This window comes from Catharus ustulatus, chromosome 13 (genome assembly GCF_009819885.2).
Source record: "Catharus ustulatus isolate bCatUst1 chromosome 13, bCatUst1.pri.v2, whole genome shotgun sequence".
Lineage (NCBI taxonomy): Eukaryota > Metazoa > Chordata > Aves > Passeriformes > Turdidae > Catharus > Catharus ustulatus.
In genome coordinates this window covers 12,061,931-12,079,317 of record NC_046233.1, presented here as the reverse complement: position 1 = coordinate 12,079,317, position 17,387 = coordinate 12,061,931, and the positions used below count along the sequence as shown (strand labels likewise).

The 17,387-nt window shown below is 38.8% G+C and overlaps 1 protein-coding gene across 2 annotated transcripts in view; it reads right to left on the bottom strand.

Moving 5' to 3' along the window:
- Window positions 1-17,387, bottom strand: part of EEFSEC (eukaryotic elongation factor, selenocysteine-tRNA specific) — a 123,074-nt gene that overhangs the window by 49,785 nt on the left and 55,902 nt on the right. For both annotated transcript variants that reach the window (XM_033071872.2, XM_033071870.2), the window contains exon 5: window positions 8,107-8,745. In XM_033071872.2, the coding sequence (XP_032927763.1) occupies window positions 8,107-8,745 (639 nt within the window). The remainder of the gene's footprint in view (window positions 1-8,106; window positions 8,746-17,387) is intronic.

The window sequence follows — 17,387 nt, the reverse complement described above, 5'->3', positions numbered from 1 at the left end:
TTAAAAACAAACAGGCAATTTCTTAACTATTTTAAAGTCTTAACTGTGGTAATCTCAGGTTCTTAAATCCTAAACATCCAAAAAGAGGTATCAGTGGGACTTGGCAAGTTTTATTTGGAACATCACATAGACCAGCTACAGTACGTTTCTTTCTAAAGGAAACTGCCCATAAATAGCTTGAGGAAGGCAGGGGGGAACAAGGCAGAGACCTATAAAATGCTCACTGGAAGGAGGCAGCAAGGACAGGACAGGCCTGAAAGAGCTGCCTGAAGCAACTGAGGCTCAGGAAGAAGAGAGAGCTGCCTCTGACAGACTTGCATAGACAAACACCTTGAGTCTGTCCCCTCCCCTGAGCATCTCTAACTCCAGTGTGTGCATCTGCTGCCCAAAGCCACCTCCTCTATGGAGCAACAGCTTCCTTCTGCCATTTGTCTAAGGTTTGTGCTATAAGGAACACAAGCATGTTTGTGAAGGTGCACAGTAAAGGGATGGCTGTGCTTCAGCAATATGCAGCTTTCGTTTTACTTCATCTTTCAACTTTAAAAATACCTAGGAAATTAAATAACTTAGGTTTTATATAAATGTAAGTTGCAGAATTGGGCACTTAAGAAGTTAAGAAATGCCAGATGTCCATACAGCCTTATCCCTGTTCCTCTTTGATATGCCCAATGATCTACTCTTAACATGACCACATCCAGAAAAATTTCAGAGGAACCTTGCCTTATTAAGTGCACAGGGGTAGAGGCACAGGGGAACAGAATTAATGTTGCATAAGAAACTGTAAATCTGGCATTTCCTAACTTTCAAGTTCTTGATTTTGCAACCTAAGCAACATTCTTAATTTATTTTTGTATCCAATAAATAAAATGGTGTATTGGTTGCCTTGCTGACAAACTGATTCCCCCACAGGTGACTGTTACACAACCTCAGAAAAATCAAGTCCAGCTGTTCACACACTTGCAAGACTCAAAAGCATGTCTGCATTTTAAATTTAATAATATAAATAATAACCATAGGTGTTACTCAAACCTTGCAAAATTCTACTACCCAGTCATATGGAGTAAGCCATTCTTTTTCTGTTGAGTGAAAAAAAATGCTTTTTTTTCCTATGAGTAAGAAGGCAGATTCTGCAACTTACCTGGTACACTTTTATGACAAATTTATTGTACTGTGTTAATCTGTATGCTGAGTTAGGACATGTCAGGAAACATCACCATCCTTTTCTCAGTACTGTTCAGCAGAAATGGTATTTCTGTTTAATGGGCACTAAGTTCTCCCCTCTCCCTTCCCCCACTAAGCTCCTCCAACTCTTTTACTCAAAAACTAAACAAGAGCCAATAAATAAATGCATCTTTTATATTTCTATTTAACAGTGCATTTTAACTACTGAATGTGCTGTGCACTTCTATTCACCTGATTGCCTTCATCTCTGTATTATTACTGTATTTAGCATACCATCAGCAGCCAAGCAGAACCAAACAAACTCATGTTCAGACTTCAAAGCAGGAAAAATAATAATTGTGGCGTCTGCATGTTTGCAGTAGATGATGGAGCGACATCCACCACTTCTCCCAGCTCGAGTCACAGAGGGTTCTGCAGACAGCCCAGGTCACTGCCTGTGTGTGCAGGCAGCACTCCATCACTTCTCACAGTTTGGCCTTGGTACTCACAGGTGCCCCTGTCAGTCTGCACAGCCCACCTCAGTCACCCAGAAAAAGCCCCTTTACCTGACGCAGGTTTTACTTGCTATGCCCCTGGCATTGCACTGTCACTGTAAGAAAACAGTAGATGCAACATTAGCTCTAGTAAGACAATGAAACCTCCTGTACCTAGAAGTAAGCTAGTTGGAAGAGTCCAAGGGGATAAAATTTTATCATCTTCATTCATAGCAGCACCATGCAACCATTCAACAGAAAATTTAAGGAACAGTATTTCTCTCACACAAACTTTGAAAATAGCCTATAGGCACAACTCTGAAACAAATTCTGGTATTACAGATATCTAGAAAGACTTCAGTGAAAAAAGTACCACTACCCAGGAATCCTTCCAGACAGGAATACTCTGCTACTCCTATACTAACCTACTGCCTTCCCAAGCAAAGGTGATCATCACAGAACTGGTCTCATCCCTTAAAAGAATCACATCAGATGTTCCTATTCACTCATGGGCAAGCCCATTTCTCCTCCTTTGCACACTCCTTTAGCAGTCTGGTTAAGTGTGTGGCTGAGTACTATAAACTTTGTGTGTGCTCAGTAACTAAATGTGCTGTTTCCACTCAAGCATTGCTAATAGTTTTTAAAAACCCACCATTTTCAAAATTCTGCTTTTGACAATGTCTAGTTCCCCAAGGGACAGTTTGGGTCATTACAGGTCATCAACAAATTTAATACCATTTTCTCACAGTTCCTGTAGCTGCTTACTGGCATCATCTCCACAATATCCTATCCTATCCTTCTACTGAAAGGCCAGAAGGATCTGTAAAATGATGGTGACAAAGACTTTCCCTTTGACCACTCAGGTAATGTGCTTGCTCTGACAAAACTCTTCCTATCCTGCTGGAAGAAGAGGAAAGAGCCCAACATTTATAAAAGATGCTGAGAGATAAGCCTTCTCTCTTCCATCCAGGCTTCAGAAGAGATGCACTGATAAAGATCTTGATAACTTACCCTGCTTTCACTTCTTGTTCTTGCAACAACACGTTTGTCCTTGGGGACACTTTGATCACACCAATATTCAAACAATTAGTAATGTGCTATTATTAAGCAATAGGCATCCCTAGAAACATGCTGGCTACATGATGTACTCATTCTCCTGAGGGCTGAGGCCAGCATGAAAACTCACTATCCAGCAACCCACAAACCTGTGAACAAAGTGGCTATGGACAAAACCAGGACATCATGCACCATGATTACCAGTAAAGCCTCAACAGCCAGGCAAATAATGAGAAAGACACATTAAAAACTTTGAAATAGAGATAATTAATTCTTCTAATTGACAGAAGAACACAGATAAAGTATATTTATAAAGGATTAGCCCATTATGATAGGAAACCATTCTGTTATACATAGAATGGGAAATCATCCCAGATAACACGTGTGTATTTTTCACTACACAAGCCTGAAAGTGCAGAAGGTGCAGTTCACACTGTGCAGGGCAGAGTTTTCCTTCTCCTTTTGTCTCTGCCATAGAGCTATGGATTTATGAGTGCCTGTGACAATAGGACCCTATGGTAACCATTCTAAGATAAATCCTGCTCATGCAAACATTTTCAAAACAGGCAGAATATCTGAGTCATGCAGGAAAGCGTGATGCACTCCTATGGTTCACCTTTCAGTTGAAACTCTCTGCACTCAACCTGCATGTTCACAGAAGCCAAAGACCAAATAATGACAAATATAAAGGATTTATACCAGGAACTGAGTAACTGCTTCATGAGTCAGACTGGAATTTACCTGCAAGGCTGCTTAGAGGTTAAATTCAAAGAAGGTATTTGAGATGATGTTAGGATTAATGCAAGGTTCTCTGCCAACAGAACTGCAAAGAGCTGAATGAAGAGCAGCCTGTCTCCAGAAGCACAAGACCAAGGACAACACTTGCTGCTTATCTTTGCAATTTGTCTCCAACTCCAGGAACTGCAGACCTGCTGCAGCTCAGCAAGCCCATGTCCACTGCCAGCACTGAATGCCAAATCAGAGGGACAAGACCTCCTTCACACTCATTTGCCCTTTTTCACCAAGATTCCCACATCACGCTCCTTAGAGCTGCACTGGTGTTCACAATAGCACTCTCTTTACCTTTTTATCAGTACAAACCACTTGTTGCCAGCCTAGTTTTTTCCTATTGAAAGCACATTTGTCAGGCAGCCAAGGGTTTGCAAAAATAAGACGTCCAGAGGGCGACAGTCTCTGCCTCCACATAACCTCAGCAGAAAGATGCTCTTGACAGAAACTTCCTCCCACTGAAGTTCTCCCCTCTCTCAAGTCCTCTCTGCAAGAGAAAGCTGGACTAGTATTTTACATTGTTTTTGAAATCAACTTTTGCAAATACAAAAACTCTGCCACTGTCCTCTTAGTTGTGATGAAATAGCACATTTTGATTTTCCTTCAAACTTACTATATTCAAGCAAGAAAAATCCCTGTGGTCTAATGCAAAACAGAGCATTCACACATTTTTGTAACAGCTCAAAAATATCAAATGGTATAATACCAGATAAAAACCATTACTGCAGTAGAATCATGCAACTTTTTCATAACCAAGATGCAATCCCACCACCTCAATTTCATGGACTAAACTGCACCTCAGACAACACTAACTTCTCATACACTAATTTGTCACAGATCACAGTAATACGTATTCTCCTTTACTCTCCTTCCCCCTAAAAAATCAGTAGGTGAATAAACAAGTATTCACTGCAGACAGGTAAATGCAAACATTTTGGTGAGCAACAGCAGTCAAGTTTGATTCTTTCTCTCCCAGTGCTCCACTCAATCTTGGCATTAGAGAAATAAGGTACCAAAAGGGAAAAGTGAGCAGTAAAAAACACAATGACAGGGTACTTGAATTTTTGTAGGACGTTTTCCATCACTTCAGCAGACGAGAAAAAACAGGAAGCTTAGGCATGAAATTTCAGTAAAATGTACTACTTGAAGACTGTTTGCTGGTTTAAGTATGATTTTTTAAAAATATTGTGCAGTAAATGCCATATTTTCCATGGATTTGGTTTCTATGTGAAACAGGAAGAATGACATACTCTGTGTAGAGAGACAAAAAATGTTGGAGAATAAATGTTCTTGTTTTATTAAAAATTAACCTTACAGTTCAGAAGGGTGCCATGCACAAGGGGCACACAAAAAAAATACTGTGATGCTGAAACTTAATGAATTTACAGTTCTTACTATTCCATCAGTGCTCTGAAAGTAATCAGAATAGGAACAAAAAGCCAAACCGTAAATGCCTGATTTCTCCAGGGTAAACTGGTAGTTAAACTGCAGGGAATTTATTTTAATTCCAGCAGCAAGCAGGGGGGCTTGGGAGACCCCACATCAGATTAGCAGCAATGTTTTACAAATGGGCACTATTGAATTGCACTGCACCCCAGCCATGGAAGCATGTTTCTGTGGGGAAGGAGGGTGTTACATGCCCCTGCCTCCCTCTCTCCCAGCCTTTCAGGAAGCTATGAAGCTAATTTTCCCCAGCAGTATTCTCTGAAGGAAAAGTTCACTTCTTGTGAAGGTAACATGTATTTTTTAATTATTATTATTATTTTATGCCTCCCCAGGGAAGGTGAGGAGGGGGGAGCTTCCTTGCTCAACAGAGAAAGAAATTTTCCTGTATCAGTGCCAAGAATAGACACCCTAAATTCAGTGATCCTAATCTCCAGCCATCCATCAGCAGCAGGGTGGGACCAGCTGATTCAAATTTTCTATTCGCTGGTGACTTTGTGTACTAAAATAAATCTCTGTACCACCCAATTGTTCCTGCTGCTGTGCTCTGCAAAGCACAGACTCAGCCGTAAGTACTTCCCCAGCAGCCCTTTTTACCTGGCACAGTCCTCTTCCCACCAACTCTTCCAAGTCCCTGAGTGCTCCTGGGACTTTACACCATGAGCCTTTCCTACAGTATTTGCTCCATCATCCCTTCAGCATGCATCAGGGAAAATGCCAGCTCCAAGTATCTGCAGTACCACAGGAGGCAGAATCTGGGTAGGAACAAAGCTGTAGAAACCTGGGTACAAACAAAGCTGCAGAAACCACTCAATGGCAATTGTCCCTTTACAGGACCCATTAGTCCCCATACACACAGTGATCAAGGCACATATATAGGGCACACTGTGGTACAAAGGCAGGATAAAATAACAAACCTCCCTGATCTACATTTTAAAAGGCACAGGAAGATAAAACTGTTCACTAACATAGCCTAATAAATTATTCTGTTGGTCAAATATTAAATAAAGCATGTTCATTGGTTATTGTTTGGGCCAGAAAATAAAGTATGAGTAATTGATTAATGTTATTCCATTATTTACACAGTAAAATCAAGAGCAGAATATATAACTGGCAAACAGTTTGAAAATAACACCAAATAAAAACAATTAAAATTGTATGACCAGGGCTAACAGCAAACTATTAACCCCATCAGACAAGTCACACAGTTGGTACTCTGCAAGTTTTTGAGTGCCATAGATTAGTGCCATGTTTTGAGAACAAAAATAAAGAATGTGAGATCAGTTCACCTCGGTTAGAGAAAAGCTTCTGTCTCCATGGCTCACACAAACCTCTGTTCCCACTGTCATTGTAATGCAGGTCTCACTGGGTCCATGGGCCACACACAAGTGTGTCAATCTTTAGCCAAGATAAAGGTAAATGTTTCAGGAGTTCAGAAAGTTCCTGAGTGCCAGAAGAATGACAGATATATATATTTGGTCTAGAGCTTCTCTGCAGCTCAGAGCCCAGAACGCTTTGGACTCCTGGTTCTCATTCAGTATCTCCATCACCCAGAGAGAAAGGTAGCAGGACATGTCTAACAAAGGAGAGACAACACACCTGCTACCAGAATTGTGAAGAGTGACTGCAGATTTTGGGTGTTTCAGATAACTCATATAAACAAAAATAAAAATTCAGAAAGCTACAGACATCCCCCTCCCACCTATGTCCCTTTCCAGTGACAAAACTGGTGTTCAAAAAACCAACACAATGCCATAGGTCTGTCATTCCTTTGAAATAAAAGTCCTCCAAAATCAGTAGTGAAAATTAAGGGAGAAACTCCTATTTTCTTTTTTTTTTAAGAGCTAAAAATTCAACAGAAACCTCAGGAAAAAAAGGAAGCAATATGAATTAGCTATTTGATCAATTAATTTAGTGAGGCATTTTGAAGAACCCCACTAATCATGCCCTAACAGGGATCTTTCTATTATTAAATTAGCAAAGCAAACAAACAATATTCAAGGAGTCTGCACTATACATAGCAAACACAGTATCATATGCCAAGTGTTTGGTCTCCTATAGCAAATTAAGGAGAGATTAAGCAATCCTCAACTCAGCTTTACAGAATTTTGAAAAGAAGAAGGCTATACATTTTGTTCAAACAATAAAGTTTTGAGTTAGGAAAATCAAAATTAAAATTAGTTATTTACCCAATATTTAATAGATCACCTATCACACCAATTCATCAAGTAAACAAGTGCTGAAGTCTGCATCAACTCTGTTCACTAAGGGATAAACATTTAAGTTATTTATACATTGTACATCTCCACCTAAACCATTCATCATGAAAAATTCCACTATGCAATGCATAAACAAGTGATTCTCCTCTCTTGACTGAAGGGTAGCAACCACCAAGGCCAAACCCATGCCAGCAATGAAACACCAACCACTACAGACAGTGCATCTCCCCAGTTCTGATGGCAGAGTACAAACAAATCCCTTTAATTTTCACTGTGGTTGCTAACTCCTCCAGAAAGCACCTCTGTTTTCTGCTACACTTAGATGGGTCAATACAAGCACTACAGCAGATGATGATGATGATTACCTGTGTGACATGGAAACAACTTGCCTTAGGCATGGCTCCAGTTCCCCATGTCATGAACCTAATTCCAACTTCCACATGCTATCACTTGTAAGGCATCCTGCAGGAAATTTCTTTCTGCCTACTAAAATAAATGCACTTTTAAATTAAAATTTAAAGATACAAAAAAAAATGGTTTGTGTTCTTTATGTTATTTAACCAAATCCTACTTTGTTTTCCACTGTCTTTACATTTTCAATGTAGTGCAGACTGTGTAAAATACATCAGTGGCAACCTGGAACTTTTGTCATTTAAGAAGCTGCACAAAGCCAGTCTGTGGGACAAACACACTGATCAGACTCCAAAAGGAGCAGTGAAAAGACAGCAAAAAATTACTCAAGACTAGGTAGCACTGAATAAACAGTCACTTTAAACAGTGATTTCTGTTTGCAAGCAGACCAGATGTAATATACTGGGTAACACCAACATTAGAAAAACCTGTGTAAGGCTCTGGAACACAGCAGTGACAATTCTGTTGCCCACCAACATACGTACAGGACAAATATTTCCAGTTCCCATACACAGCACAGAGAGACAGCTTACCCTTTCCACTTGTCCTTCTTTGTGCTTCTGTTTGTACACTTTCAGCTTTGGAAGGAAAGTCTCTGTGTAGTTCTTGTCTTCCATGCCTTGGAGCAGCACCCCATGGAATGCCAGCCTGCAGGTATTGGCATGAATATCTGTATCCAGCTTAGAGCCGATCACAAGGCACAGTTTAGGACAAGTGACTGGTTTTTCAAACTCCAGCAAAGCCCACTGTTGTTTTGGGAGCTGGACTTCTGCCTGGTCATTTTCTTTGTTCTCCTCTGAAGAAACTGAGTCCTTGGACAAATATTCCTCTTGATAAAGATAATCCTTTTCAAAATCAAAAACATTTTCTTGAATTTCTTCATTGAAGTTAGCAGGGGCTGGACCAAAAAACATCACTCTTCCCATAACTGTTTCATGACCGACTGTGATGTGGAACTTGGCCTTAGTCTGAAGAGCTCCTCGAAAATACTGAATTTTCTTCAAGGAAATGATGGCAGCGTGGATGGTGTGAAGTGAATCTGGGGTGCAGATCAGGCCTCGCTCCAGCAGTTTGGGATCAAACTGGGTCACACAGACACCTACTCTGTCACCCTGCATTGCATAAGTCACAGGAGTATGGAACATCTGCATGGACTTGACCCTCTTTGTCACCTGTGGATGAAAGGGGAACAAAAAGAATCAATTGCACAAGTGCATCATAAGCACTCCTATATGCTTGTGTCACTTGATATCTGCTTATATTGTGATATATCAGCCACACATGACACTGCTGTCTTGTAACACAACTGACCACCCAGAGGAGTCCACAACTCAAAAAGTAGAAAGCCAATTGTGTGAGAACTCCATCACTTAAAATTACCACATATTTGAGCCCCCAGCTTATTTTTTTTCTGTTCGTGAGACTGAAGATTATTACGTTAATATTTACATCATCTGTGCTGCAGTACCCACAATACTATCTGCAAATAATCAGATATACCCACACCATGGAACAGCTTAAATATACTCCCTCAAGCATCTGCAGCATCAAAAGTATAGCACTACAATACCCACTACTCATGCACCTATGTGCCTGTTTTCCCACCCCTTCCATGAAAATCCTTTCACACACTTCTTTGGCATGGTTGAATAAACTGTAAAATGTGCAGGGCAAAGAAAAACAAAAGCTTGTAATGTATTTGCACAGCACCAAGCACAATGAACTCTCATGAACCATCACTACAAAATAATCAGTACTACAAAAGCCCACCCTTTCCTAGTCTATATATACTGTACAAGAATATCCTCAGAGCTTTCTTAGGAAGATTTGAATGTTCATGAACATATAGCTAGCACTGCTGGCACTAAAATGTGGGGGCTCCATTTCTCAGGAATACTGTAGGAAAAGTCAAACACCAACCACTACTTACACTAAAATTTTCCTAGATGCTATCAAATTTTGGCCTTAATGAGCTTGCTATTGTATTACTTGTTTCAAGGATAGGAGAAAAATGAAATAAGCTTTTAAAGATCAATCCAGCCTCAGCTTGATCAGGCTAAACCAGTTTAGTTTAACAAGGATTCATTTTTGGCTTTTTTTCTTTTTCAGTTCAGCCAACCATTGCCCTTTTTAAGTTCCTCATCCCCTCAAGTTGTAGGTAACCAAAAGTTTTTTCTGGCAATATGTTTATGGTGCCACCTGTTGCATTTGTACTAATACTGGATGCTTGGATAGGTAACCACTCTGCTTCAAGTCCCTACATTAGATAGCTTTTAGTACTGAAATTATATCTTTGGCAATAAAAAAATTATCTCTTAAATAAATATTATGTACTTGGACAGGAGTCCTTAGTACAGAAAAGCTATACACAGCATTTTTGAAGGGTTGAAATCTCAACATTCAGATCCAAGAACTGTACTCTCCATGAAAATGCTCAACTCCAGACAAAATTTTTTACTAGGTTTTTATCTATATGCAATAGATCATCCTGTGAACAACAATATTTCCAGTACAGATCTCAACTCTCAGCATAATTTCTTCTTCCATCTCCCTTTCACTTATCATCAATTCTACAGCTATCAAAAAGGTTCATCCCAAATGCTACTGTGCAACTCTCAGCATTCAAGCCTTTACTTTCTTACTCAGCTGAGACTACTCTCAAATCAATCTCCAACCACTGCATGTCCCTTAGTGACCCATCTTCTAATCCCAGCCCACCCATTTATCTTCTAATTCCAGAAAATAAAATAAAAAACAACAAAAAACCCACAACAAAACCCAACCAAAATATTCAAACACCAGTGAGGACAATTCCAAGCCAAAAGGACTGGACTAGCAGAGCTGGACTTTATCCTTAGATGTCACACAGCTTCAGAGAACAGCATTTAGGTTGAACAATTCAGAACAGTCTAGGGAACTTAATTATTTTCATCACAAAACTTTTAACTCAGCAATTCTTAATACTGAAAATAACAGCTTTTTTTCTGTATCTTAGCTGCAATTCATGAGTGGAAACAAAATGATGTTTTTCACATCCTCCTTTCCCACAAAGCTATGGAGGACATCTCACTTGGCTCCAGCCTACACCTATTCCCAACATCACCTGACTCAGAGGAGAACAAACTGCAGAAACTTAGATCAAAATAGAAGAGCAGATGAAAAGTCTATTGGTTGAACTAAAACCTTTAGTAACTAAAGTATAGAGAGGTCTCCAAAAAGGTCAGCAAAAAATGGTCCCAGGCAATATACAGAAAGCTGTTTAAAAGCAACAAAAATCTTGTATTCCTTTTGGAAATCATAATGATACAAATAACAATACCCATGGGCTTCACCACTATGAATACTGTTTGGGTTCCCTGAACTCTGGCTGCTGACCAAAACCAAAAGAAACACCCTGTTACAGATTATAGTGTTATTATTACAGCATTTTTCAAATCAAATGCCACATCAATGCCTGTGAATTCCTGAAGAATCCACAAAATATTATGAGAAAGGACATCAAGAGGTATGTTCATGTAAGAGAAAAAATCCCTTACTAAAAATGCTTGAACCAAAGCAGTTTGTCAAGATATTAACTAATGTCAAAACAGACTTAAAAGGCCATTGTAAATACTTGGTAGTTTCAGTTTCAAGTATTTTTGTATTCAAATATACATTCATTAACACTTTAGATAAACCTCCTCAACAATACTAACCATATAGATAAATTGGAGAGAAACAATTTAGCATTTACCTGCAGCTTTCTATTGATTTCCAACATTGTATTTTTAAAGACTGGAAGTAGAGGGGCATGAATGAAGTCTTTCCCAAACCTTTCTTTCATTCATCCACTACCCCTCCCTCTCCAGTTTCAATCATTCTTATAGTTGCAACAGAGGTGATACAAGTAATGTTTAAGGACTTGAAGAAGAAAAATAAAAAACACAAAGATTTTCTAAACTTAAGTGTTTCAAAGACATTACAAGCACCAAGAATGAAACTGCCATATGAAAAGTACCAGCCCAAACCATTCTGAAAGAGTTCTGTGATAATGCTGGCAGTAAATCTTTCCTCTTCTACAACCATGGATGGGGTCAATAAATTGGTGAGAACTAAGGAACCCTCCAGCATTGTCCCTCTTCAAAACAAAACTGGAACCAGAAGATGCACAAGAGATCTGTCCAGTTTTCTATTTGAAATGAAGTCACAAAGATGTCATTATTAGTATTCCAGTTTATAATATTTTTTAGAAATTACCCACCTAAACAGATTAATGAAAGTATTACAGAAAAAGTCTATTAATCTGAAACATCTTTAACAGAATTTAGATAACATTTAAGAATAAAAAGTGTGATTAGAATACCCAATTGTGTGCATATACTCAGAACATATATTAGCTTTTAATTAATCATCCATGGAACTTTCCTGAGTGTTATGCCTACTCTCTCCTCCTAAATTAACTCAAATGATTTGGCACATCTGATGTGCAGCCCATAAACAATGATCAGAAGGAGAATGAACAAGTACTTTAGAAATATTCACTTCACATGATTAACCTTTTTTCATTGGGATTTACAGTTCTCAACCACAGCATACAGAGCTGGTTTATATCAGAATATAAGCTGTGCTCTGTCACACTCCTCAGTGTTCAAGTACATTAAACAATACACAGTCATAAAGCATCACTCCCTGTGACAAAAAGTCTGCTGTAGCTCCTGTGTGTAAGATAAAGGTTGCAGTGGAGTATGGACACAAAGGTATTTTCTTTCCAGTGCTGAATGAGGTTCCTGTTAATACATTTACTCGTGGTCTTCACAGTTTCAAATGCCAGTTCAAGAACAGTTTGGATCCTTTTTCTCTTTCACAAAACATTATCCTAATTGGAAACACATTGAAAATCAGCAGAATCATGTAAAGATCCACACACTGCACTCCCCCAACCAAAGCAGGTTATCTGTACTGTTCCTAGCTCTCTCTCAGGAGGGACATCCTGGTTGTGCTCACCCAGAGCTCTAAGAATCACCTGATTTCCTTTCAGCTGGGTCTGGCTTTCAGACAGGTCTGCTTGTCCTCAGACACAAGCAGGAAATAACATTGCATCACTCAACCTACTGATAATCACCACTTCATGCTGATCCATCCAGTACCCTGCACATTATTTAATCAGCCCATCTATACTGGCTTTAATTAGTATCTATTATTGTACCTGAAGTTTCCATAAACCTATCAGAGAAAGAATACATTCAAACCCATTCCTTTTTTTCCTCTCCTGTGCTCAGTGCCAGAACTGGCAGAAGAGCACACAGCACAGTACCTGAGCTGACCATAATCTCTGTTCCAAGAGCAGAATGTTTGTAGGAATTAGAATCTGACCAGAACACAGAGTGTGACTGGGGGATGGATTAGATCATCCAAAGTGAGTTGGAGTTACATCTCCTTCAAAAGGTCAGACATGGAACCAGCAGAGAAGTGAATCAGGGAGTTGGTCTGCACCCACTGTATTAAATAACAAGAGCCAGAGTAGCTTTAAATCACTGATTTCCTGTTTTCTGAGCAGACCATGAACATCAGCACAGTATTTCATTCCGTTTCACTCTGATCCTGACAGACATTTACCCATGGTTTAAAATACTCCAAATATAGGGTTTTTCTTCAAGAGGCTCGAGTACATAACTAAAATTCATCTTTATTTTGTCTGTCCTTTAAAATACAAACCCAGAAGCACTGAGAAGGGTGCAACCGACCCCCAGTATTAGATTTGTTTCTCTTATGCATCTCTAGTTTCCCTATGTAAGGGATCCCTACAAGCTATAATAGAGTTCTAAGCTTTCACATATTTTCTTTAGCTTTACAGCAGTGGATTTTTCAAGCAGGGAGTTGGAGCTGGATCACTTAGTCCACCCCTCTAGCACCAGAATGAGGTAAAAGACTTCAGAGCACTGTCCTGAGCAACAGGAATTTGTAACTGAGACCAGCCATGACAAATATCTTTGGCATTTCTTTGCATTTATTTCAAGTATCCCATTTTCATTCTCAAAATGATGCATGGAAAACAACTGTCTCCTGCAGTCAATGAAAATTACACAAGGCCCATTCTAGCAATCACCTCTAAGTGAGAAATTAGATCTTGAGACACAGAAAGTGAACAATATTGAGTGCAACTTTACAGTGAAGGTTTGACTGCCTGTGCACCATGTAGGTAAACATGGAGAATTTGGATACCATTACAAATCTTGCCCAAACTTTGCTAAGAAATTCCCTCACATTTTTGTTTTCTTGTGGCACAGGGGTATTGATTATATGTCAACACATAAATCAAGAGTCACATGCTGAAATCTTGCATCATTTGCAGAGACTTGCTTCCTCTTTTAAATTTTACTTTGTATAATCACATTAATGTTCCTAAAGCATTGTGTAAAAAGCCATAAAAAGGATGAGAAAGAAGTTTGTATTCAAATGCAGATTTACAAACACAAAACAGAAATCAAAAGCACCCAAACAGTTCAGCCCTTGAGATAAACAAGTGTATCCAATATATGAAAACCTGTTATTTTAAGACCAAAGGAAAAGCCCACTAAGATTTTCAAAGCAGTTTACTACAGACTAATAGAAAACAGGATACAGAAAAAGTCCACTAATGACTTTTTGCACTGACATGTCAGACCTTTTTTCCTTTATTTATCCAACTTCCATTAAGTTATCAGCCATATGCCATTGCTCATCGCTTCTTTAGATAAAAACCTAACCATCCTGCTGCCTCTCAGTGCTGGGTGCATCTTTCTGATATGAGATACAGCAACCATGCTTCCCTGTAATGCTGATGAGAAACTGCAAAGTTAAAATAATTACTCTCAATAATGTTAGAGAAAATACTGATTATGAGTGCAGTATTTATAAAAGAAGTATTGCATATGCATAATAAAAAAATGATCCCACTTCAAATAGTGAGGACTTGAACAAGTTTAAAAGTAAAAATCACACTTCAGAGCCCAGCCACTAAGAGCTGTGTCTTTAAACTTAGATTGAAAAAAGAACTGAAATGAAGAACGCTCCATTTCAGCCCTGAGGTTTAAAAATACAAGTGCAAGGCTGAATTCAGTACCCTAGCAAGAAAAAAAACACTCTCAGGAGTATAAACATTGCAGCAAAGTGACAAATACATGAAACACCACCTCAGTATCATCCAGAAGTGCATTTTTATAAGCAGCACTCCTGACTGCACGACCAACATGCATCCCTTACCTGCTGCTTTTGAAAGCAAGAACTTCCTTCCCCCCCCATTGACCTACTACAAATGCACATAAAGAATAAAGTATCTCATCTTCTCTCTTCAGTATCCTCTCTTGGTGGTCAGAAGATACCAAACTACACTGGTCTCTTGTCTGAAAGGCACAAAGGCTGAAAACTTTCAGTTTTTAGTCAGTCTGCGTTTAAATGAACCAAAGCTCCAAACCAGACATAAAACTGCTCCCTACTCATAAGCAGATATTGTTATAAATTCTCTTCTAAACATGAAGAATGTCAAATTTTTTGCTTAATGAGGGATGGCAAAGCCAAATCCCATAGATGAGCAAGCAGCCATGTATTGAGTGAAGCTGGTAAACCACTCCTGCTCAAAAGCATTAAAAGGACATAAGGGTTGTGAAAGCACAGGGAAACAACAATGAGCCATCAGAAATAAAAAGTCACATCCTCCATCAAAATAAATTTTTTAAAAATCTTTTATTTTAAGAAATAATGTACCAAGTATTTTCTAAATTCTCTGAGATGCCTTTGTGGTTCATGTACTAACTAGTTAGTTCCAAAATTTTACCCAGAATTTCAAAAAAGCATAAAATGGAGATAAAACAGGAGGTGCCAATAATACAAAAGCTGTCAATAATACATCACTGACAGCAAATCACACAGTGCAAACTCTGCCCACTGCTCAGGTTGTGGAGAGCCTTCTCCGAGTCAACATCACAAGAACAGCCAGGACCAGCTACAAAGAGTTGAAACCTCAAAGAGTCAGAAATAATTCCAAGTTTGTAGGTTCCAGCAAGATCATGTGGCTTAGCAGCAATTTACTGAAAGACCTTGAATATTTCTAGAATCTATTATTTCTGCATGGCCTCACCTCCATGTGGGAAAGGAATATAGCATCTGGAGAAAAAAAAAGTTATTTCATATTGAATGATTCTTTTTACTTAATTTTTTTTAAAGTGAGTATTTTTATAAGGGCATTCACCATATGACCACAGTGGTGCTTATGTAACACCACACACGTGCTATCAGATTTTATTTAATATATTCCTCCTTCTGGATAAAATAACCCCAGAGCCTGAAAAGCCTGTGCTGCAACACTGGAATAAAGCAATGGAAACCAGAATACTAAAATCCATTTGGTTTATTTCCTCTCCCAGCATCTAAAATATGACTGTGCACCCAGTAAATAAAGAAGCAGGTCAATGACCTTACTCGTACTACCCCACTTCAATACCATAATTTTCATTTCTATTACATTTATGCTATATTCATGCACACAGTCCCAAATCAAAAGATTAGGATTTTGCAGGTAAACTTAAGTGACCTTCTGTGCTTAAGCAGTCTCCTCGAGCCTTTAAATATATAAATCCAAATTTTCAACGGAACCTAATCTATCCCATGTTCAGGCTGGACAAATCTCACTGAATAAAAATACCAGTCCTCTATTTTCTTCTCATGACTGAACTGCCCAGAATTCATTATTTACTGTAAACCACCAAATTCCCACTGTATTACATGTAGGCTATCTTACTGGAGTGTTTATTTGGTAAACTCCAGTAATCTTGTCACCCTTGTGATATAACATGGCATTACACCTCACTGCAGATAAACTCAGCTGCATCATTTGTCACAATCCAAATTCTCAAGGAAAAAAAACCAAACCAAATGTCCACTTTTTAAGAAAAGGCTAATTTTTCAGAATAATTATAATTTTATAGCAATTTTCATCGTCCATAGCAAAGCCTCCAATAGACTTAACCATTTCAGGCAACTTTAAACTCACACCATCCTCCCCAAATCCATCCCGTCCCACCCCAGATGCCACATGAGAATGTTGTGAGAGATGATGCCCAAACCTCACTCAGGTCATGACTCCTCATGCCTGTGTTCTGCCCCAGAAGACAATCAGGCTGCTCAAGCACCTTGCAGCATTTCCCAATAAGACAAGTTCCAAACATCGTCCTTGGCTCCCACTCCTCACCTCTGCCAAGCCCCACTGCACTTTTATTTTCTCTCTGCTTGGCCTCTTCCAGATTTGGGTGATTTTTTTCACACAGGAGTGGACCTCCTCCCATTTTAGTCCTCTGGCCAGAAGAGCCAAACAGCCATGCACATCAAATGTCTAGTAGGTAGGGAATATTCTCCCTGGATCTGTGGAAGGATGCAGAAGGCAGACACCTACCATAATCCTTTTATCTCAAAATGACTAAAACATCTCTGGGTTTTGGGGATTTTGTAATTAAAAAAAAAGAATATTAAGATGTCAAGTATCCTAAATTAAGTGGTACTGCTTGTGCCACCTATCACTACAGATGACAAAGCATGCATTTTAAAAGCATAATATAATGCCAGAGTTGAGGTAGCAAGTATCTATGCAGAGAATGTCAGACCTATAGTAAAACTATGACACAGAAGCAGCTTAACATTTACATTCCAATTAAAATTTCTACAACTTATCAAAAATATTTCAATAAAACATTTTTTCAAAGAAAAAAAAATTAAGTCAGAACCAATGCAAAATTATAGGTTAAATAAAGAAAGGCTGTCTGGAATTTTCTTCTTCAACAGAACAAACTGAATTATTTTTTTC